General features: G+C 41.4%; 1 protein-coding gene across 1 annotated transcript in view; it reads right to left on the bottom strand.

Moving 5' to 3' along the window:
• LOC306962729 (NACHT, LRR and PYD domains-containing protein 12-like) overlaps positions 1-23,332 on the bottom strand; it is a 34,388-nt gene extending 11,056 nt beyond the window's left edge. Inside the window, exons 1-5 of the mRNA XM_079555981.1 lie at positions 23,280-23,332; positions 22,755-22,848; positions 21,379-21,477; positions 5,474-5,523; positions 2,072-2,568 (exon numbers count right to left, since the gene is read on the bottom strand). Of these exons, the coding sequence (XP_079412107.1) occupies positions 2,072-2,568; positions 5,474-5,523; positions 21,379-21,477; positions 22,755-22,831 (723 nt within the window). The 5' untranslated portion in view covers positions 22,832-22,848; positions 23,280-23,332. The remainder of the gene's footprint in view (positions 1-2,071; positions 2,569-5,473; positions 5,524-21,378; positions 21,478-22,754; positions 22,849-23,279) is intronic.
• Positions 23,333-23,636: the final 304 nt, after the last annotated feature.

Raw genomic sequence — 23,636 nt, 5'->3', positions numbered from 1 at the left:
AGACTACCAAACCACATGGTAATACAACCGGTTAGGACACTCTCAATTACACAATAATAAAAGTTCAAAAGAATCCTAGTATTTTGAGTAAACAGTTCACTTTCTCGGCACTAAAGGCTAAATGAACCAAACCTCTGGAAAACAGAATGTCCGTCTCGGCCGGGGCGGTGCTGACACGTAGGGCTAGGTAATTTATCAAAATTGAATAGAAATCACAATGTCTGCTTTGGTCTATCTCAATAATCATCATGGACGATATAATAGTAAGGTTTACAGACGTTTCTTTGGCAGAAAGAGAACCTTGTTTTGGAGTTTGGACGAGACAAAGAAAGGTTTTTGTGTGAAATAAAACAGGAGGAAAACATTTGTTTTTGTTTGAGCTGAAGTTTGTATAAAAGATATGTATCTGCATAGATTCATTTTAGTATGAAATAATATCATCGAATCAACCACCTGAGCGAGCAGCATGTTTAGTACGGAGACAAGACGGCTGTACGAGACAGCGAAGACATGACAAGAACTATTACTTCAATGGTGAAGTTGTGAAGAGGACAGTGGTATGCACATGAGTAACTTAGGGATGCATGGTAATATCGGCTGTCGCTAATTATCTGCAATGATCAGCTCTAAAAACAATTTGGGCTGAAAATGATCAAATCAAATCAAATCAAATTGCATTGAATCTGCGGCTCCAGGCGATAGTCCCGCGATTGAAGTGATATGAACGAGGGACATTTTACAGGGATGAAATGAGCCATGCAGAAGCTAGTAATACACTGCACATGATACGTGTTTACGGCCACACGACACACAAATGCACGATTGGCCCAATGCAGGAGAGAGTGTCTTGCTTTGGTGCTGTCGTAGGCCTATCGTGTTAGTCAAACTTGAATCTGTCACAGGCACAGATTTGGCATCACTCTCTCTACACTGCACAAATCTGGCCTTTATGGCAGAGTGGCATTTTTAAAAAGAAAACCATTTTCCCATTTTCTGTTTGCCAGAAGCCACCATGTGGCCCTCATGTGGCCTCCATGTGGCTTCTGGCAAACAGAAAACGGGACTTCTTATGGTTTTCTTTTATAAATGGCTTCTTCTACCGTTCCATATAGGCCAGATTTGTGCAGTGTATGACAAATAGTTGTTCTGTGGACAGTTTCCCCAACCTGAACTGTTCTCTGCAGTTCATCCAGGGTCATCATAGGCTTCTTGGTAACAGCTCTGGTCAGTGCTGCCCTTGTTCAGTCTGTAAGTTTAGGAGGACTGCGGTGTCTTTCCATTCCTGGATGGTGTATTTAACTGTACTTTGAGAGATGTTCGAAGCTTTGGAAATCTTTTAATAACCTAACCCAGCTTTATACTTCTCAATAACTATCCCAGGCCTGTCTGGTGTGTTCTTGGACTTCATGATGCTTCTGCTCCACAATAGCCTCTAACAGACCTCTGAGACCATCACAGAGCAGCTGTATTTGAACTGACATTAGATTACACACAGGTAGACTCTATTTAGTCATTGGGTCAACATGTGATCATTCAGAAATCATCAGGCAACTTCTGAAGGCAAGTGGTTTCACTAAAAGGAAAGGGGTATGGATACTTTTGCACATCACACTTTTCTGATTTTTTCATAAAAAAGTTCAAAATCATGTATAAATTTTGTATGAATTTAATTCCACTTTACGATTGTGTGTCACTTACTGTGCGTCTTTCCCTTAAAATGTCAACTAAATATATTTTTGTTTGTGGACCATAGCTTGGCAAATTGTCGAAAAGCTAAAGTTCTACGGATACCCACTGTATGTATATTTAACTGGTCACTAACTTTTGACCTCCACATTGATTTGTGCTCAGTGCTACTGAAGGTTGTGCTTTATCTCGCTTTAGACTTTTGCCATTATTCCAGTGAACTCAAGTGCCTTGTTTATTTGTTACTGCTCTGCATTAACTCTGACACAGTTTTAGAAGAGTGGGAAATGGTGCAGGTGGTGCAGGTGAGAAGACTAACAGGAAATGATTGAGTTCATATTTCATAAACTGTGACTGTGAAAAGCTTTCGATAAATGAGCGTGACCTGTGGATGCAGCGCTGGATGGAACACTTGGATCAGCTCCATCAGACTGTAGCGCCCCCTTCTGACCAGGTTCATCTCTCTGAAGGACAGTGGCACCACCAGCTGCAGCTCCTGGTTCTCTGAGCCCTGGGCCCAGTCCAGACAGAACTTCAGGACTGAGAAAGTCTTCCCCACTCCAGCCACGCCTACACTCAGCACGGCTCTGATGGAGCCCTGCTGCAGCGCCCCCTGCTGCTGCTCAGGGGGCAGAGCTTTAAAGATGTCCTGGCACCTGATGGTGATCTCCTGGACCTCCTTCTTCTTTGACTGTGTCTCCAAACTCCTCTCCTCAGGTTGCTCACTGAGGCCCTCTGTGATGTACAGCTCAGTGAAGATGCTGTTCAGAAGAGTTCTATCTCCTGCTCCTTCAGTTCCCTCTGTCACACTCTCACATCTGCTGCTCAGGCTCTGCTTATGGTCCTCCAGAACCTTCTGGAGACCTTCACCTGGATACAGAGCTGTACAAATATTACATAATGTATGTTACAAATTATTATGCAAATTGTATTTCAGTGTCACAAAAGTAAAGAAATAAATATTCAATGAAACTCATGGATGGTATTGTGTCTCAGGCTCTTTGAATCACTGACATTAATCTCAGAGACCTGGGATGATTAGTTTTCAGGTTAAGCCCAGTTAAGGTAAAAACTACTGAAAAAGGCATTATTAAGCAGACCATCATTTTCAAGCAAAATGGGAAAGAAAAAGGATCTCTCTGCTGATGAAAAGCGTGACATAGTTGAATGCCTTGGTCTAGGCATGAAAATCTTTGATATTTCATGAAAGATTAAGCATAATCATTGTACTGTTAAGAGATTTGTGGATGATTCAGAGCCCACGCAGGTTTGTGCAGATAAAGGCACAATATGGACGGTTTCTGACAGACAAATGCATCAGATTGAAAGAACAGCTGCAACAAAGCAGCATGCAGGTATCTGAAGCTGCTGGAGCCTCTGGAGTCTCCAAACATCAAGGTGTAGGACCCTCCAGAGGCTGCAGTTGTGCATAAACCTTCTATCCGGGCCTCCCCTAAACTGTTAATTGAAGCTCATGAACAGAAACGGCTGCAGTGGCTCAGAAATACATGGGGACTCATTTTCAAACAGTCTTGTTCACTGATGAGGCCGTGTAACCCTGGATGGTCAGATGGATGGAGTAGTGGATAGTTGGTGAATGGCCACAATGTCCCAACAAGGCAGTGACGTCAGTAAGGAGGGGGCGGAGTCATGTTTTGGGCCAGAATCATGAGGAGAGAGCTGGTCAGTCTCTTTAGGCTCACTGAAGGTGTGAAAATGACGTCTGAAAAATATGTGAGTTTCTGACTGACTTCTATGCTACAAAAAGAAGAGCCGTGCTTTCCCGAACAAAATCATCTTCATGCATGAGAGAATACCTCTGCATCACTGGCTGCTATGGGCATGAAAGGAGAGAAACTCATGATGTGGACCCCCTCCTCCCCTGACCTCAACCCTATTGAGAACCTTTAGAGCATCAACAAAAACACATCTATGAGGGTGGGAGGCAGTTTTCATCCAAACAGCAGCTCTGGGAGGTTATTCTGACATCCTGCAAACAAATCCAAGCAGAAACTCTCTAAAAACTCACAAGTTTAATGGATTTAAGAATTTTGAAACTTCTTTTAAATTAAGAGGTCCTTTGTTAAAATGTATCTTGACCTGTTTAGATGATTTTGATTGAAATAGCTTTTGATTTCAGTAAATGTGCAGTGTTCAGTTAATGCAACAAAATCTTTACAAAAAAAAGTTCTTTACAACTTATGAAATGTATTGAAACGCTGTTGTGCAAAATAATTTGGAACAGTAGATTTTGAGTTGTTTATTATATTTATTTTTGAAAAGAAAAAATACTGTTATCACTGGGAGATTTATTCAGTCCCATTCAAATGATCCTCTAACAGTTAAAGCAGTACTAAGTAACTTGTGTACCTTAATAAATCCTTTCCATAGTCCCTCTGGGGGTAATGCAAGTGTAAATGGATATTGGGGGGTCTTTCATCTCCCCCTGGTGTCTTTGGTCAGAAAACCACAATTACAGATTTTCCTGCTCCGACCCAGAACACCAATACACACTAATGGAATCACGAAGAAGAAGCTAACAGCTAAAAATGCTCTCCATTGTGCAATTGGATGTACAATATCCCTCTGTCCCTTGTCTTTTCTGTCAGCGTAGTATTTACTCTCACGGACTATATAAATTGTAAAATTATCTAATTTCCTCCCCCTAATGTGCAGAATGAGCTCAGACCTGTTCACCACAACTGCCTCTAAAATCCTGCACCGTCACTCAAAAAGTTGTCCGAATTGCCGCCATGCACGAGTTTAATATAAGCTGCAGTTACATGTATGACCTGAGGTGGCAGTAGTGAGTATAAAATGGCTAACTTGCATTTAGCCCCTTTAAGGAATAAAAAAATGTAACATTCTATGACACCTGCAGTGATTTGAAAATATTGCTGACTGTCATTTGAGTTGAAAATGTAAAAAATATGAGAAAAAGTTAATTTGCATTATGAATAACTAAGAATATTTGCATAATACAGACAGGAGACATAAGAAAATGTTCAAACTCTTTTGACATAACTATGTTAAAGGAATAGGCCACCGTTTTTACATACTAAGATATGTTCTTACCTAACCTTAGCCGAGTTAATATATCCCCGTCTGGTCTTTGTCCGTGCGCTCTGTCACGCAAACGGAGCACATACGCAGCCTCTCCCACATGTCACATAGCTCCGAAAAAACTCACCAAGCTCTTCCACGTGTTCCCTATTTAAATAAAGTTACGTGAAGTGTTTTCAAGCGAAGTATATTTACACAGAAATGTAACATGTCGATTTTATAAGCAGATAAAAAGGGGGACTATATTGTGAGGCGTAATGATACGAGGAGCACAACGTCCGCGCAGTAACTCCTAAAGACTTTCCCGCTCACTTCCGTCAATAACCTTTAGGAGTACCATACGGGTATATATTAACTCGGCTAAGGTTAGGTAAGAACATATCTCAGTATGTAAAAAAGGTGGCCTAATAATGGCCTAAAAGCCATTATTATTATTATTATCCATCCATCCATCCATCCATCCATCCATCCATCCATCCATTTTCTTCCACTTGTCCGTTTCCGGGTCGTGGGGGCAGCTGTTGGAGCTACCCAAATCACATTGCATTATTATACACATTTACACATGGCCCCTTTTTCATAAAAGGGGCCATTTTGGGCTGAAACTCAATTTCAGCCCAAAATGAGTTTGGGCTGAAATTGGATTTACATTTAAAAGTATGTCTCTCACACATAGGATTTCTTTGTACAAACTCTTGAATTAAACCTTAAAGTCAGTCCTTACTTTGCAGCTCGGTGTTTTCCAGTTCAGATCCAGGGTCGGGCCATCGGAGCCTAAATCAGAAAATCTGTCACTGTCCTCGTATCACATTATACAACACCGTCTTTAAAGAGTAACTAAACACCAAATCCACTTTTTTTTGCTGATAAACGGTCTAAATGGTTGTTGAATAGAGTTAGCTACATGTCCCAGTCAATATGTTGACATTTGGGGCAAACTTGTTCAAAATCTCACTTTAGTGTCTAAAACCGCATGGTTCGCGCCCCCTACTGGTTTCACGCAGCAACTACATTTGATATTTTGCGGTTGGAGGAGAGTGTGTCCACGGCGTCCACAAAACGTCATCAGTTCTGCCCTGGTTCTGCCTCTGTGCCTCTGTGGCCCCGCCCACACACGCCTCCGCCTTCGTCACGTAGCAACCAGGACACGCGTCGCGCAGTCAAACCAGTAGATGGCGCCCCTGCGATGCTCACACTTCGGCTGAGGTGGTGCAGAGGAATAAATCCCTTAGAAAAGCTCCTGTGCGATGCTCTCTCTGTTCGCAGTACCTGACAGCGAGCGAGTCGTCTACCAGTGGCGATCTTTTTTTTTTTTTTTGTAGGATAGTTGCTACTAGTGATGCGCGGGTTGCGGGTTCCACCGTCATCTTTACAGCAGGTTTTTGGCGTAAATATACGTCGGATTTTCAAAAAACAAGCAGCGTTTTGCAGCTTGTGATCCAGAGAACGCTTTTGTGGAGCTCATGTCTCCTGTTTTCCACCGTATGTGCGACTGTGTGACTTCGCGTTAGGCCGACCTCTGCTCTCTTCCTCTCTCCCTCTTGCCCAGCGCTCTTCAGAGGGAGAGAGAGAGAGAGCGCGCGATGACACGCCGGTACTGTTCATACTGATCATATTTGTAACGCGTAATATTTAATGGTTGCGGGTGCGGGGCGGGGCGGGTTGTAAAAACAGAACAACGTTGCGGGCGGGCTGGGTCGGGTTAGAACCTGCTCCAAATGCGGGACCCGCGGGTTGAAAAAAACCCTGACCCGCACATCACTAGTTGCTACATCAAGCAATCACAAGTCATGAGAGTGCACCAACTCTCCTACGAAAAAATAAACCTTGCGCACAATCGTGACACCGGTAACAGCCGTCTGTCAGTCCTGTCAGATCTAGGGGCTTGGTCTGAGACTGTCAACAGAGCAGACCCCGCCCGCACACTCACCCCCCTCGCCTACCCCAAAGCCTCCGAGACCACCCCTTTCTCAGCAATTTTTGACTTTAGTTTGTGGGTGGGGAAAGGCTCTGCCACGCCCGTTTAGTTGCACTTTAAAGTCTGTGCTGTAAAATCTTAAGTGGCAGTGACGTCTGGAGCCCGTGGTCTGCTCCTCAGAGTTGCTGGACCAGGTCTTAACTGCAGCTCTGTGTTTCCAAGCTCATCTCCATGACACATTTAAAACATGACTTTGAAGCTTCTGAAATAGAGAGGGATTATGAGGAACTGTAATTCCTGAACTCTTCCCTGACTTTGATTTGTATATACTCAAAGTAAAAAGTCACTGTCCCATTATTTATGGAGATCAATTTACACCACATTCTGCTTTTCTCACCGTGAGTCTGGGGCAGGTTCAGGACTGAAGATCGGAGGGTAGTCTTTAGACCGGTCACTCCTCATGGACAGAGTGGACACTGAGGCTGTAGCTCTGCTTCTGTGGAGGAGAGAAGGCACATGAAGTTGAAGTGTGATCTATACTGAGCTTCAGCGGTGAAACAGCAGGTGCCCGTTGTACGTGACATTTGACTGAGTGTCGGAACAACATAACAGCAGCAGCACGCACAAGTGTTCGTGAGCTTATGGCTGTGATAGAGGTCTGAGGCTGATCAAAGAGCAGGAAAAGTGAGAGGAGAGGAGCACCAACAACATTCTTTTACTGACATCTGAAATAATATTAGCGGCTTACACTTGGATTTCGCTTTACAAGTCTGTGTTTCTCAAAGCGCTTAATCATTCATACTCTGGTGGTGGCGGCGACTCCCATCTGCCAAGACTGACGGAACCAAGGCTACCAGTCTGGCCCCTCCCACCACCAACCAGTCACTAACACACTGGCCGATTGTACATGTTTTTAGGGGAAACCGGATGAAACCTAAAAGACATGGGGAGAACATGCAAACCCCACACAAGGACCCCGTCCGGCCAGGATCGATCGGCAGGTGAAGCGCCATCACGCTGGAAATGAAAGGCTCGTCTCTTTGCGCATCATCACATTTTCCAGGAGAACGGCGCCGAAAGGTACTTTTATAAAGTGTGTTACGAACCAAAGAGCTAATGAATAGATTTGATTATTCGCTAAACTCGCACGTTTTGTCCGACTGACGCGACGCCTCACATGGGAAAGTGGCCAGGTCTGCAGAGATTGGAGAGTTTATCAGTGAATGGAGCTGATCATCATGTGGCAGAGCTGGGTCAGTTGTTCGAGGCTGACTTGTAAAGAGCTGAAACGACACTTCTCTCTGTCCCTCAATAAAATGACTATCCAGGACAGATCTGGATAATAAGAACAGAGCTGGAAAAGGACAGAGATGAATAAGAACAGAGATGGAAAAGGACATTGATGGAAAAGAACAGAGATTGGATAAGGACAGAGCTGGATAAGGACAGAGATTGGAAAAGGACAGAGATGAATAAGAACAGAGATGGAAAAGGACAGAGATGGAAAAGGACAGAGATGGAAAAGGACAGAGATGGATAAAAAGAACAGAGATGGATAAGGACAGAGATGAATAAGAACAGAGATGGAAAAGGACAGAGATGGAAAAGGACAGAGATGGAAAAGGACAGAGATGGAAAAGGACAGAGATGGATAAAAAGAACAGAGATGGAAAAGGACAGAGATGAATAAGAACAGAGATGGAAAAGGACATTGATCGAAAAGGACAGAGATTGAATAAGAACAGAGATGGAAAACGACAGAGATGGATAAGAACAGAGATGGATAAAAAGAACAGAGATGGTTAAAAGAACAGAGATGGAAAAGGACAGAGATGGAAAAGGACGGAGATGGATAAAAAGAACAGAGATGGAAAAGGACAGAGATGGAAAAGGACGGAGATGGATAAAAAGAACAGAGATGGAAAAGGACAGAGATGGAAAAGGACATTGATCGAAAAGGACAGAGATTGAATAAGAACAGAGATGGAAAACGACAGAGATGGATAAGAACAGGGATGGATAAAAAGAACAGAGATGGATAAAGACAGAGATGGATAAAAAAACAGAGATGGAAAAGGACAGAGATGGAAAAGGACAGAGATGGATAAAAAGAACAGAGATGGAAAAGGACAGAGATGGAAAAGGACAGAGATGGAAAAACACAGAGATGGAAAAGGACAGAGATGGAAAAGGACAGATGGATAAAAAGAAGAGCGATGGAAAAGGACAGAGATGGATTAGGACAGAGATGGAAAAGGACAGATGGATAAAAAGAAGAGAGATGGAAAAGGACAGAGATGGAAAAGGACAGAGATGGAAACGGACAGAGATGGAAAGGACAGAGATGGAAAAGGACAGAGATGGAAAAGGACAGAGATGGATAAAAAGAACAGAGATGGAAAAGGACAGAGATGGATAAAAAGAACGGAGATGGATAAAAAGAACAGAGATGGAAAAGGACAGAGATTGAATAAGGACAGAGATGGAAAAGGACAGAGATGGAAAAGGACAGAGATGGAAAAGGACAGAGATGGATAAAAAGAACAGAGATGGAAAAGGACAGAGATGGATAAAAAGAACAGAGATGGAAAAGGACAGAGATGGATAAAAAGAACAGAGATGGATAAGGACAGAGATGGAAAAGGACAGAGATGGATAAAAAGAACAGAGATGGATAAGGACAGAGATGGATAAAAAGAACAGAGATGGATAAGGACTGAGATGGAAAAGGACAGAGATGGAAAAGGACAGAGATGGATAAAAAGAACAGAGATGGAAAAGGACAGAGATGGATAAAAAGAACAGAGATGGAAAAGGACAGAGATGGATAAAAAAAAACAGAGATGGAAAAGGACAGAGATGGAAAAGGACAGAGATGGAAAAGGACAGAGATGGATAAAAAGAACAGAGATGGAAAAGGACAGAGATGGAAAAAGACAGAGATGGATAAAAAGAACAGAGATGGAAAAGGACAGAGATGGATAAAAAGAACAGAGATGTATCAGGACAGAGATGGAAAAGGACAGAGATGGGTAAAAAGAACAGAGATGGAAAAGGACAGAGATGGAAAAGGACAGAGATGGATAAGGACAGAGATGGAAAACGACAGAGATGGAAAAGGAAAGAGGTGGTTCAAAAGAATAGAGATGGATAAAAAGAACAGGGATTGATAAGGACAGAGATGGAAAAGGACAGAGATGGTTCAAAGAACAAATATGGAAAAGGACAGAGATGGAAAAGGACAGAGATGGAAACGGACAGATGGATAAAAAGAACAGAGATGGAAAAGGACAGAGATGGAAAAGGACAGAGATGGAAAAGGACAGAGATGGAAAAGGACAGAGATGGAAAAGGACAGAGATGGAAAAGGACAGAGATGGAAAAGGACAGAGATGAATAAGGACAGAGATGGAAAAGGACAGAGATGGAAAAGGACAGATATGGAAAAGGACAGAGATGGATAAAAAGAACATAGATGGAAAAGGACAGAGATTGGATGAGGACAGAGATGGAAAAGGACAGAGATGGAAAAGGACAGAGATGGATAAGGACAAAGATGGAAAAGGACAGAGATGGAAAAGGCCAGAGATGGATAAGGACAGAGATGGTTCAAAAGAACAGAGATGGATAAGGACAGAGATGGAAAAGGACAGAGATGGATAAAAAGAACAGAGATGGATCAGGACAGAGATGGATAAAAAGAACAGAGATGGAAAAGGACAGAGATGGATAAAGAGAACAGAGATGGATAAGGACAGAGATGGAAAAGGACAGAGATGGAAAAGGAAAGAGATGGAAAAGGACAGAGATGGAAAAGGACAGAGATTGGAAAAGGACAGAGATGGAAAAGGACAGAGATGGATAAGGACAGAGATGGAAAAGGACAGAGATGGAAAAAGACAGAGATGGAAAAAGACAGAGATGGATAAGAATAGAGATGGATAAAAAGAACAGAGATGGAAAAGGACAGAGATGGAAAAGGACAGAGATGGAAAAGGACAGAGATGGAAAAGGACAGAGATGGATAAGGACAGAGATGGGTAAAAAGAACAGAGATGGAAAAGGACATTGATCGAAAAGGACAGAGATTGAATAAGGACAGAGATGGAAAATGACAGAGATGGAAAAGGAAAGAGGTGGTTCAAAAGAACAGAGATGGATAAAAAGAACAGAGATGGAAAAGGACAGAGATGGAAAAGGACAGAGATGGATAAAAAGAACAGAGATGGAAAAGGACAGAGATGGAAAAGGACAGAGATGGATAAGGACAGAGATGGGTAAAAAGAACAGAGATGGAAAAGGACATTGATCGAAAAGGACAGAGATTGAATAAGGACAGAGATGGAAAACGACAGAGATGGAAAAGGAAAGAGGTGGTTCAAAAGAACAGAGATGGATAAGAACAGAGATGGATAAGAACAGAGATGGATAAAAAGAACAGAGATGGATAAGAACAGAGATGGATAAAAAGAACAGGGATTGATAAGGACAGAGATGGAAAAGGACAGAGATGGAAAAGGACAGAGATGGATAAAAAGAACAGAGATGGATAAAAAGAACAGAGATGGATAAAAAGAACAGAGATGGATAAGAACAGAGATGGATAAAAAGAACAGGGATTGATAAGGACAGAGATGGAAAAGGACAGAGATGGAAAAGGACAGAGATGGATAAGGACAGTGATGGATAAGAACAGAGATGGAAAAGGACAGAGATGGATGAGGACAGAGATGGAAAAGGACAGAGATGGAAAACGACAGAGATGGATAAAAAGAACAGAGATGGATAAAAAGAACAGAAATGGATAAGAACAGAGATGGATGAAAAGAACAGAGATGGATAAGAACAGAGATGGATAAAAAGAACAGGGATTGATAAGGACAGAGATGGAAAAGGACAGAGATGGAAAACGACAGAGATGGATAAAAAGAACAGAGATGGATAAGAACAGAGATGGATAAAAAGAACAGAGATGGATAAAAAGAACAGGGATTGATAAGGACAGAGATGGAAAAGGACAGAGATGGATAAGGACAGTGATGGATAAGAACAGAGATGGAAAAGGACAGAGATGGATGAGGACAGAGCTGGATGAGGACAGAGATGGATAAGGACAGAGATGAATAAGGACAGAGATGGATAATAAGAACAGAGATGGATAAGGACAGAGATGGATAATAAGAACAGAGATGGATAATAAGAACGGAGATGGATAAGGACAGAGAAGGATAATAAGGACAGAGATGGATAATAAGAACGGAGATGGATAAGGACAGATATGGATAATAAGGACAGAGATGGATAAGGACAGATATGGATAAGGACAGAGATGGATAAGGACAGAGATGGATGACAACAGAGATGGATAAGGACAGAGATGGATAAGGACAGAGATGGATAAGGACAGAGATGGATGACAACAGAGATGGATAAGGACAGAGATGGATAAGGACAGAGATGGATAAGGACAGAGATGGATAAGGACAGAGATGGATAAGAACAGAGCTGGATAAGGACAGATATGGATAAGGACAGATATGGATAAGGACAGATATGGATAAGGACAGAGATGGATAAGGACAGAGATGGATAAGGACAGATATGGATAAGGACAGAGATGGATAAGGACAGAGATGAATAAGGACAGATATGGATAAGGACAGAGATGGATAAGGACAGAGATGGATAAGGACAGAGATGGATGACAACAGAGATGGATAAGGACAGAGATGGATAAGGACAGAGATGGATGACAACAGAGATGGATAAGGACAGAGATGGATAAGAACAGAGCTGGATAAGGACAGAGCTGGATGACAACAGAGATGGATAAGGACAGAGATGGATAAGAACAGAGATGGATAAGGACAGAGATGGATAAGAACAGAGATGGATAAGGACAGAGATGGAAAAGGACAGAGATGGAAAAGGACAGAGATGGATAAAAAGAACAGAGATGGAAAAGAACAGAGATGGAAAAGGACAGAGATGGAAAAAGACAGAGATGGAAAAGGACAGAGATGGAAAAAGACAGAGATGGAAAAGGACAGAGATGGAAAAGGACAGAGATGGAAAAAGACAGAGATGGAAAAGGACAGAGATGGATAAAAAGAACAGAGATGGATAAAAAGGACAGAGATGGATAAGGACAGAGATGGAAAAGGACAGAGATGGATAAGGACAGAGATGGAAAAGGACAGAGATGGATAAGGACAGAGATGGAAAAAGACAGAGATGGAAAAGGACAGAGATGGAAAAGGACAGAGATGGAAAAGGACAGAGATGGAAAAGGACAGAGATGGATAAAAAGAACAGAGATGGATAAAAAGGACAGAGATGGATAAGAACAGAGATGGAAAAGGACAGGGCTGGATAAGGACAGAGATGGATAAGGACAGAGATGGAAAAGGACAGAGATGGATAATAAGAACAGAGATGGATAAGAACGGAGATGGATAAAAAGAACAGAGATGGATAAGAACAGAGATGGATAAAAAGAACAGGGATTGATAAGGACAGAGATGGAAAAGGACAGAGATGGATAAGAACAGAGATGGATAAAAAGAACAGGGATTGATAAGGACAGAGATGGAAAAGAACAGAGATGGAAAAGGACAGAGATGGTTCAAAGAACAGATATGGAAAAGGACAGAGATGGATAAAAAGAACAGAGATGGAAAAGGACAGAGATGGTTCAAAGAACAGATATGGAAAAGGACAGAGATGGATAAAAAGAACAGATATGGAAAAGGACAGAGATGGATAAAAAGAACAGAGATGGAAAAGGACAGATGGATAAAAAGAACATAGATGGAAAAGGACAGAGATGGATAAGAACAGAGATGGAAAAGGACAGAGATGGAAAAGGACAGAGATGGAAAAGGACAGAGATGGAAAAGGACAGAGATGGAAAAGGACAGAGATGGAAAAGGACAGAGATGGATAAAAAGAACATAGATGGAAAAGGACAGAGATTGGATGAGGACAGAGATGGAAAAGGACAGAGATGGAAAAGGACAGAGATGGATAAGGACAAAGATGGAAAAGGACAGAGATGGATAAAAAGAACATAGATGGAAAAGGACAGAGATTGGATGAGGACAGAGATGGAAAAGGACAGAGATGGAAAAGGACAGAGATGGAAAAGGACAGAGATGGAAAAGGCCAGAGATGGAAAAGGACAGAGATGGAAAAGGACAGAGATGGATAAAAAGAACAGAGATGGATAAGGACAAAGATGGAAAAGGACAGAGATTGATAAAAAGAACAGAGATGGAAAAGGACAGAGATTGAATAAGGACAGAGATGGAAAAGGACAGAGATGGAAAAGGACAGAGATTGATAAAAAGAACAGAGATGGAAAAGGACAGAGATTGAATAAGGACAGAGATGGAAAAGGACAGAGATGGAAAAAGACAGAGATTGAATAAGGACAGAGATGGAAAAGGACAGAGATGGATAAAAAGAACAGAGATGGAAAAGAACAGAGATGGAAAAGGACAGAGATGGATAAAAAGAAAAGAGATGGAAAAGGACAGAGATGGATAATAAGAACAGAGATGGAAAAGGACAGAGATGGATAAAAAGAAAAGAGATGGAAAAAGACAGAGATTGAATAAGGACAGAGATGGAAAAGGACAGAGATGGATAAAAAGAACAGAGATGGAAAAGGACAGAGATGGAAAAGGACAGAGATGGATAATAAGAACAGAGATGGATAAGGACAGAGATGGATAAGAACAGAGATGGATAAGGACAGAGATGGAAAAGGACAGAGATGGAAAAGGACAGAGATGGATAAGGACAGAGATGGAAAAGGACAGAGATGGATAAAAAGGACAGAGATGGATAAGGACAGAGATGGAAAAGGACAGAGATGGATAATAAGAACAGAGATGGATAAGAACAGAGATGGATAAAAAGAACAGAGATGGATAAGAAAAGATATGGATAAGGACAGAGATGGATAAGAACAGAGATGGATAAGGACAGAGATGGATAAGGACAGAGATGGATAAGAACAGAGATGGAAAAGGACAGAGATGGATAAGGACAGAGATGGATAAAAAGGACAGGGATTGATAAGGACAGAGATGAATAAGGACAGAGATGGATAATAAGAACAGAGATGGATAAAAAGAACAGAGATGGATAAGGACAGAGATGGATAAAAAGGACAGGGATTGATAAGGACAGAGATGAATAAGGACAGAGATGGAAAAGGACAGAGATGGATAAGGACAGAGATGGAAAAGGACAGAGATGGATAAAAAGAACAGAGATGGATAAGAACAGAGATGGATAAGGACAGAGATGGATAAAAAGGACAGGGATTGATAAGGACAGAGATGGAAAAGGACAGAGATGGAAAAGGACAGAGATGGATAAGGACAGAGATGGAAAAGGACAGAGATGGATAAAAAGAACAGAGATGGATAAAAAGGACAGAGATGGAAAAGGACAGAGATGGATAAGGACAGAGATGGATAAGGACAGAGATGGATAAGAACAGAGATGGAAAAGGACAGAGATGGAAAAGGACAGAGATGGATAAAAAGAACAGAGATGGATAAAAAGGACAGAGATGGATAAGGACAGAGATGGAAAAGGACAGAGATGGATAAGGACAGAGATGAATAAGGACAGAGATGGATAAGGACAGAGATGGATAAGAACAGAGATGGATAAAAAGAACAGAGATGGATAAGAACAGATATGGATAAGGACAGAGATGGATAAGAACAGAGATGGAAAAGGACAGAGATGGAAAAAGACAGAGATGGATAAGGACAGAGATGGAAAAGGTCAGAGATGGATAAAAAGAACAGAGATGGATAAGAACAGATATGGATAAGGACAGAGATGGATAAGAACAGAGATGGAAAAGGACAGAGATGGAAAAAGACAGAGATGGATAAGGACAGAGATGGAAAAGGACAGAGATGGATAAAAAGAACAGAGATGGATAAAAAGAACAGAGATGGATAAGGACAGAGATGGATAAAAAGGACAGGGATTGATAAGGACAGAGATGGAAAAGGACAGAGATGGAAAAGGACAGAGATGGATAAAAAGAACAGAGATGGATAAAAAGGACAGAGATGGATAAGGACAGAGATGGAAAAGGACAGAGATGGATATGGACAGAGATGAATAAGGACAGAGATGGATAATAAGAACAGAGATGGAAAAGAACAGAGATGGATAAGAACAGATATGGATAAGGACAGAGATGGATAAGAACAGAGATGGAAAAGGACAGAGATGGAAAAAGACAGAGATGGATAAGGACAGAGATGGAAAAGGACAGAGATGGATAAAAAGAACAGAGATGGATAAAAAGGACAGAGATGGATAAGAACAGATATGGATAAGGACAGAGATGGATAAGGACAGAGATGGAAAAGGACAGAGATGGATAAGGACAGAGATGGAAAAGGACAGAGATGGAAAAGGACAGAGATGGATAAAAAGAACAGAGATGGATAAAAAGGACAGAGATGGATAAGGACAGAGATGGAAAAGGACAGAGATGGAAAAGGACAGAGATGGATAAGAACAGAGATGGATAAGGACAGAGATGGATAAGGACAGAGATGGATAAGAACAGAGATGGATAAGGACAGAGATGGAAAAGGACAGAGATGGATAATAAGAACAGAGATGGATAAGGACAGAGATGGATAAAAAGAACAGAGATGGATAAGGACAGAGATGGATAAGAACAGAGATGGATAAAAAGGACAGGGATTGATAAGGACAGAGATGGATAAAAAGGACAGGGATTGATAAGGACAGAGATGGATAAGGACAGAGATGGATAAAAAGGACAGGGATTGATAAGGACAGAGATGGAAAAGGACAGAGATGGAAAAGGACAGAGATGGAAAAGGACAGAGATGGAAAAGGACAGAGATGGATAAGGACAGAGATGGAAAAGGACAGAGATGGATAAAAAGAACAGAGATGGATAAAAAGGACAGAGATGGATAAGGACAGAGATGGATAAAAAGGACAGGGATTGATAAGGACAGAGATGGATAAGGACAGAGATGGATAAAAAGGACAGGGATTGATAAGGACAGAGATGGAAAAGGACAGAGATGGAAAAGGACAGAGATGGAAAAGGACAGAGATGGATAAGGACAGAGATGGAAAAGGACAGAGATGGATAAAAAGAACAGAGATGGATAAAAAGGACAGAGATGGATAAAAAGAACAGAGATGGATAAGAACAGATATGGATAAGGACAGAGATGGATAAGGACAGAGATGAATAAGGACAGAGATGGATAAGAACAGAGATGGATAAAAAGAACAGAGATGGATAAGAACAGATATGGATAAGGACAGAGATGGATAAGAACAGAGAACGATAAGGACAGAGATGGAAAAGGACAGAGATGGATAAGAACAGAGATGGATAAAAAGAACAGAGATGGATAAGGACAGAGATGGATAAAAAGGACAGGGATTGATAAGGACAGAGATGGAAAAGGACAGAGATGGAAAAGGACAGAGATGGAAAAGGACAGAGATGGATAAAAAGAACAGAGATGGATAAAAAGGACAGAGATGGATAAGGACAGAGATGGAAAAGGACAGAGATGGATAAGGACAGAGATGAATAAGGACAGAGATGGATAATAAGAACAGAGATGGATAAGGACAGAGATGGATAAGAACAGAGATGGATAAGAACAGATATGGATAAGGACAGAGATGGATAAGAACAGAGATGGATAAGAACAGAGATGGATAAGAACAGAGATGGAAAAGGACAGAGATGGAAAAAGACAGAGATGGATAAGGACAGAGATGGAAAAGGACAGAGATGGATAAAAAGAACAGAGATGGATAAAAAGGAAAGAGATGGAAAAGGACAGAGATGGAAAAGGACAGAGATGGATAGGAACAGAGATGGAAAAGGACAGAGATGGATAAAAAGAACAGAGATGGATAAAAAGGACAGAGATGGATAAGGACAGAGATGGAAAAGGACAGAGATGGATAAGGACAGAGATGGAAAAGGACAGAGATGGATAAAAAGAACAGAGATGGATAAAAAGGACAGAGATGGATAAGGACAGAGATGGAAAAGGACAGAGATGGATAAGGACAGAGATGGAAAAGGACAGAGATGGAAAAGGACAGAGATGGATAAAAAGAACAGAGATGGATAAAAAGGACAGAGATGGATAAGGACAGAGATGGAAAAGGACAGAGATGGAAAAGGACAGAGATGGATAAGGACAGAGATGGATAAGGACAGAGATGGATAAGAACAGAGATGGAAAAGGACAGGGCTGGATAAGGACAGAGATGGATAAGGACAGAGATGGATAATAAGAACAGAGATGGATAAGAACGGAGATGGATAATAAGAACAGAGATATAAAAGGACAGAGATGGAAAAGGACAGAGATGGATAAAAAGAACAGAGATGGATAAGGACAGAGATGGATAAGGACAGAGAATGATAAGGACAGAGATGTTTAAGAACAGAGCTGGATAAGGACAGAGATGGATAAGGACAGAGATGGATAATAAGAACAGAGATGGATAGGAACGGAGATGGATAATAAGAACAGAGATGGAAAAGGACAGAGATGGATAAGGACAGAGATGGATAAGGACAGAGATGGACAATAAGAACAGAGATGGATAAGGACAGAGATGGATAAGGACAGAGATGGATAAGGACAGAGATGGATAAGGACAGAGATGGATGAGGACAGAGATGGATAATAAGAACAGAGATGGATAAGGACAGAGATGGAAAAGGACAGAGATGGATAAGGACAGAGATGGATAAGGACAGAGATGGATAAGAACAGAGATGGATAAGGACAGAGATGGAAAAGGACAGAGATGGATAATAAGAACAGAGATGGATAAGGACAGAGATGGATAAAAAGAACAGAGATGGATAAGGACAGAGATGGATAAGAACAGAGATGGATAAAAAGGACAGGGATTGATAAGGACAGAGATGGAAAAGGACAGAGATGGATAAAAAGGACAGGGATTGATAAGGACAGAGATGGATAAGGACAGAGATGGATAAAAAGGACAGGGATTGATAAGGACAGAGATGGAAAAGGACAGAGATGGAAAAGGACAGAGATGGAAAAGGACAGAGATGGAAAAGGACAGAGATGGATAAGGACAGAGATGGAAAAGGACAGAGATGGATAAAAAGAACAGAGATGGATAAAAAGGACAGAGATGGATAAGGACAGAGATGGATAAAAAGGACAGGGATTGATAAGGACAGAGATGGATAAGGACAGAGATGGATAAAAAGGACAGGGATTGATAAGGACAGAGATGGAAAAGGACAGAGATGGAAAAGGACAGAGATGGAAAAGGACAGAGATGGAAAAGGACAGAGATGGATAAGGACAGAGATGGAAAAGGACAGAGATGGATAAAAAGAACAGAGATGGATAAAAAGGACAGAGATGGATAAGGACAGAGATGGAAAAGGACAGAGATGGATAAGGACAGAGATGAATAAGGACAGAGATGGATAATAAGAACAGAGATGGATAAAAAGAACAGAGATGGATAAGAACAGATATGGATAAGGACAGAGATGGATAAGGACAGAGATGAATAAGGACAGAGATGGATAAGAACAGAGATGGATAAAAAGAACAGAGATGGATAAGAACAGATATGGATAAGGACAGAGATGGATAAGAACAGAGAACGATAAGGACAGAGATGGAAAAGGACAGAGATGGATAATAAGAACAGAGATGGATAAGAACAGATATGGATAAGGACAGAGATGGATAAGAACAGAGAACGATAAGGACAGAGATGGATAAGGACAGAGATGGATAAGAACAGAGATGGATAAAAAGAACAGAGATGGATAAGGACAGAGATGGATAAAAAGGACAGGGATTGATAAGGACAGAGATGGAAAAGGACAGAGATGGAAAAGGACAGAGATGGAAAAGGACAGAGATGGATAAAAAGAACAGAGATGGATAAAAAGGACAGAGATGGATAAGGACAGAGATGGAAAAGGACAGAGATGGATAAGGACAGAGATGAATAAGGACAGAGATGGATAATAAGAACAGAGATGGATAAGGACAGAGATGGATAAGAACAGAGATGGAAAAGGACAGAGATGGAAAAAGACAGAGATGGATAAGGACAGAGATGGAAAAGGACAGAGATGGATAAAAAGAACAGAGATGGAAAAGGACAGAGATGGAAAAGGACAGAGATGGATAAGGACAGAGATGGAAAAGGACAGAGATGGATAAAAAGAACAGAGATGGATAAAAAGGACAGAGATGGATAAGGACAGAGATGGAAAAGGACAGAGATGGATAAGGACAGAGATGGAAAAGGACAGAGATGGATAAAAAGAACAGAGATGGATAAAAAGGACAGAGATGGATAAGGACAGAGATGGAAAAGGACAGAGATGGATAAGGACAGAGATGGAAAAGGACAGAGATGGAAAAGGACAGAGATGGATAAAAAGAACAGAGATGGATAAAAAGGACAGAGATGGATAAGGACAGAGATGGAAAAGGACAGAGATGGAAAAGGACAGAGATGGATAAGGACAGAGATGGATAAGGACAGAGATGGATAAGAACAGAGATGGAAAAGGACAGGGCTGGATAAGGACAGAGATGGATAATAAGAACAGAGATGGATAAGAACGGAGATGGATAATAAGAACAGAGATATAAAAGGACAGAGATGGAAAAGGACAGAGATGGATAAAAAGAACAGAGATGGATAAGGACAGAGATGGATAAGAACAGAGATGGATAAGGACAGAGATGGATAAGGACAGAGAATGATAAGGACAGAGATGTTTAAGAACAGAGCTGGATAAGGACAGAGATGGATAAGGACAGAGATGAATAAGGACAGAGATGGATAATAAGAACAGAGATGGAAAAGGACAGAGATGGATAAGGACAGAGATGGACAATAAGAACAGAGATGGATAAGGACAGAGATGGACAATAAGGACAGAGATGGATAAGGACAGAGATGGATGAGGACAGAGATGGATGAGGACAGAGATGGATAAGGACAGAGATGGATAAGGACAGAGATGGATAAGGACAGAGATGGATAATAAGAACAGAGATGGATAAGAACGGAGATGGATAATAAGGACAGAGCTAAAACTAGCATTTTCTCTAATATTCTGGTGAAGAAATTGACAATTTTTTAGAGGTCGCTTGATGTGTGTTACAATCCTGTGTATGAAGCTTCTGAACTGTGAAATGTGTTGAACTGTGACAGCAGGGGGCGCTGTTTGAGGGACATAGGGCTGATTTATTCAGGACATTCATGTTTAGTCAGTTCTTCAGACGAAGCTCGTTTGAAAGACAAAAATCAGTCCCTGCCCCTTATGGTTCTGAGATTACAAGCACAAGTCTGCAACATGAAACACATAAAATAGACAAATGAACTTGCAACGGTCATTGTCACTGTGATGTAAATGGTCTCGTGGTAAATGGTCTCATTTTATTTAGCGCTTTTAGGCACTCAAAGCAGGTATCCATTCACACTCTCATTCATACACCAATGTACTCAGACACTAATGTGGGTGAAGTGTCTTACCCAAGGACACAATGACAATGACAGTTAGCATCAGACTTTCAGGAGGTGGGATTCGAACCCCCGACCTTCCGATCATGAGACATAAAAGACTGTCTCACCGTGAGTCTGGGGCAGGTTCAGGACTGAAGATTGGAGGATAGTCTTTAGACCGGTCACTCTTCATGGACAGAGTGGACACTGAGGCTGTAGATCTGCTTCTGTGGAGAGAAAATAATATGTTTTGCTCTGTCTAAAAACACACTGATCTTTGAAGGAGGTTAAGAAGAGACACAACTATTTAACAGTTTTTTCCACTAATAACAGATTAATTCAAACCTGGCACAATCCTTTACTTTAAAAAGATATGGGAAATTATTGTTGTTTTATTTTTTTACATGAAAACATGAAATTACAAAAAAACTTTCAACACATTTTCATAGTGATGCCTATAATCTGCAGCAGAAGTTTCACCCATGTTGTAATGCTATTTCCTTATCAAAAACACCCCCAGAGAGGTTTGTGGCTTCAGTCACGCAGCTCTCAGTAATCCTCCTAAATCCTGCTCTCTGAGCAGCTGCTCTGCCCTCTGCTGGTGAACGACTGAGTGTTCAGTTGTGTCGTCACAGCGGAACGGAAGTGCTCGACGTCTGTAATGTAATGTCTTAATTCTATGCTTCCGGCCCGATTTTAATTTGTAAAACAGATTTTTCATTATTTCTGTTGCAAGAAAGAAATAAAGGGGGAAAAATCAAACAAAGAGAGTTGCCCCTGCAGACAAAACAAACGCACCCCCTGAGCGTCTGAACAGATGTCATGTTTGCACTGGAAGCTGTGAAGATGGAGCTCTTTCATTCTGGACAGGCCTGTTCTTTTTTCTTACTTAACGATAATGTTTGGCTACAAGGACGGGACTTTATTCAACCTTCCTAAAGAAGAGGCCACTCGCCAGAGTTGGAATTTATTTCCGGGATTCAGCAACTTTCACCAAAACAGTGTTTTTCTGAGACTGTCTCAGATGGATGTTTGGTGAACCTTCGCCAGAATCAAAGTGGATTAACTTTTATAACCAACGCAAGTCCCATAATGTAAACAGCGATGGACCAGAGCGGTGAGTCAAAACGTGTGTTAGCTTGTGTGTTAGCGTGTGTGTTAGCTTGTGTGTTAGCTTATGTGTTAGCGTGTGTGTTAGCTTGTGTGTTAGCGTGTGTGTTAGCGTGTGTGTTACTCCTTTTAACTGCATCGTGAAGTAACTTCACTTATTGCTGTTTTTTTATATTACGGTAAAGTTGTATGCGCGGAGAGAAGGGGCGGAGTTAACTGAATTGAAGCGTTGTGTCTTCCGGGTTACCTCCAGAAAATACTTATATTCATCACAAAAATGAGTACTCCATAGTGGTAGTGGTACAATATATCATATAAATGCCTATAGTTTACTTTGGAATGGCTAAAATAGCATGATACAGATCATTTAAAGTCAATGAGAAACTGAACTCACTTTGTCCCATAGAGCTGTGGCTCAGTGCTGCCCCCTGGAGGCTGAGAGCCACAGGACTTGGTTTCCCTTTGGTCCATTTCCTCCGAGTCTCAGCCTGGGGGTAAATCAGAGCCACAAACACAGATTAAAGCTCATTTATGTGAACGCTGCAGTTTCTTCCTGTGACTGGATTCACTCATGAATCTGCAGACCGGAGCAGTAGTTTCCCCATGACATGGTCAAAGAAACAGGAAACTGGGGTGAGCTCTGCACTGCTGCTTTGTTTAAAAAATCTCCGCGGATTTTACATAAACAATCGTTGCACAATCCTAGAGGCTTCACTCCTCTAGAGGAATCTGTAGGAAAAGTTTGGGACAGAAGCATGACCGCACAGGTCACTCAGACTGAAAGTGTCAGGATTTCCAAAAGGAGAAGTCAGCTCATGTTTCCACTGAATCTATGTTCATCATCTTTGATACAGAATGTGCTTTTGGAAAATGTCGTCATGTTGAAAACACAGTGAATAAATCAATCCTAAAGACTCACCTGGATCTGAGGCTCGCAAACACAGACAGCTCTGAGGAGAGTTTACCTGGAGCCTTGGAACAGTAAGAGGGAACGGCAGATTCCTGTTAGACATGTGACATGTTCAGCCAATCACAGAGCAGCTGGGTTGGGTTGTGAAAGATATAGATTTTTTTCTCATCTGTGTATCGTGCCAGGTGTGTGTGTAATTGTTGATGTCATTTTTACTTTGTATTTACCCGAAGAAGGAAACTTGTGCTGGAAAAATTGTTTCTTTGATATTCCATATTATTCTGTTTACTAATGAGGACAAAGAAAAAAACAAGCAGTTTTACTTGTTGAAAAGAGTACCAGAAGTCGGGAGACCAGTTCTATAAG

This window comes from Gobius niger (assembly GCF_951799975.1).
Source record: "Gobius niger genome assembly, chromosome: 5".
NCBI lineage: Eukaryota > Metazoa > Chordata > Actinopteri > Gobiiformes > Gobiidae > Gobius > Gobius niger.
Note: the sequence above shows the minus strand (reverse complement) of the source record. Positions and strands in the feature narration are given on the sequence as shown.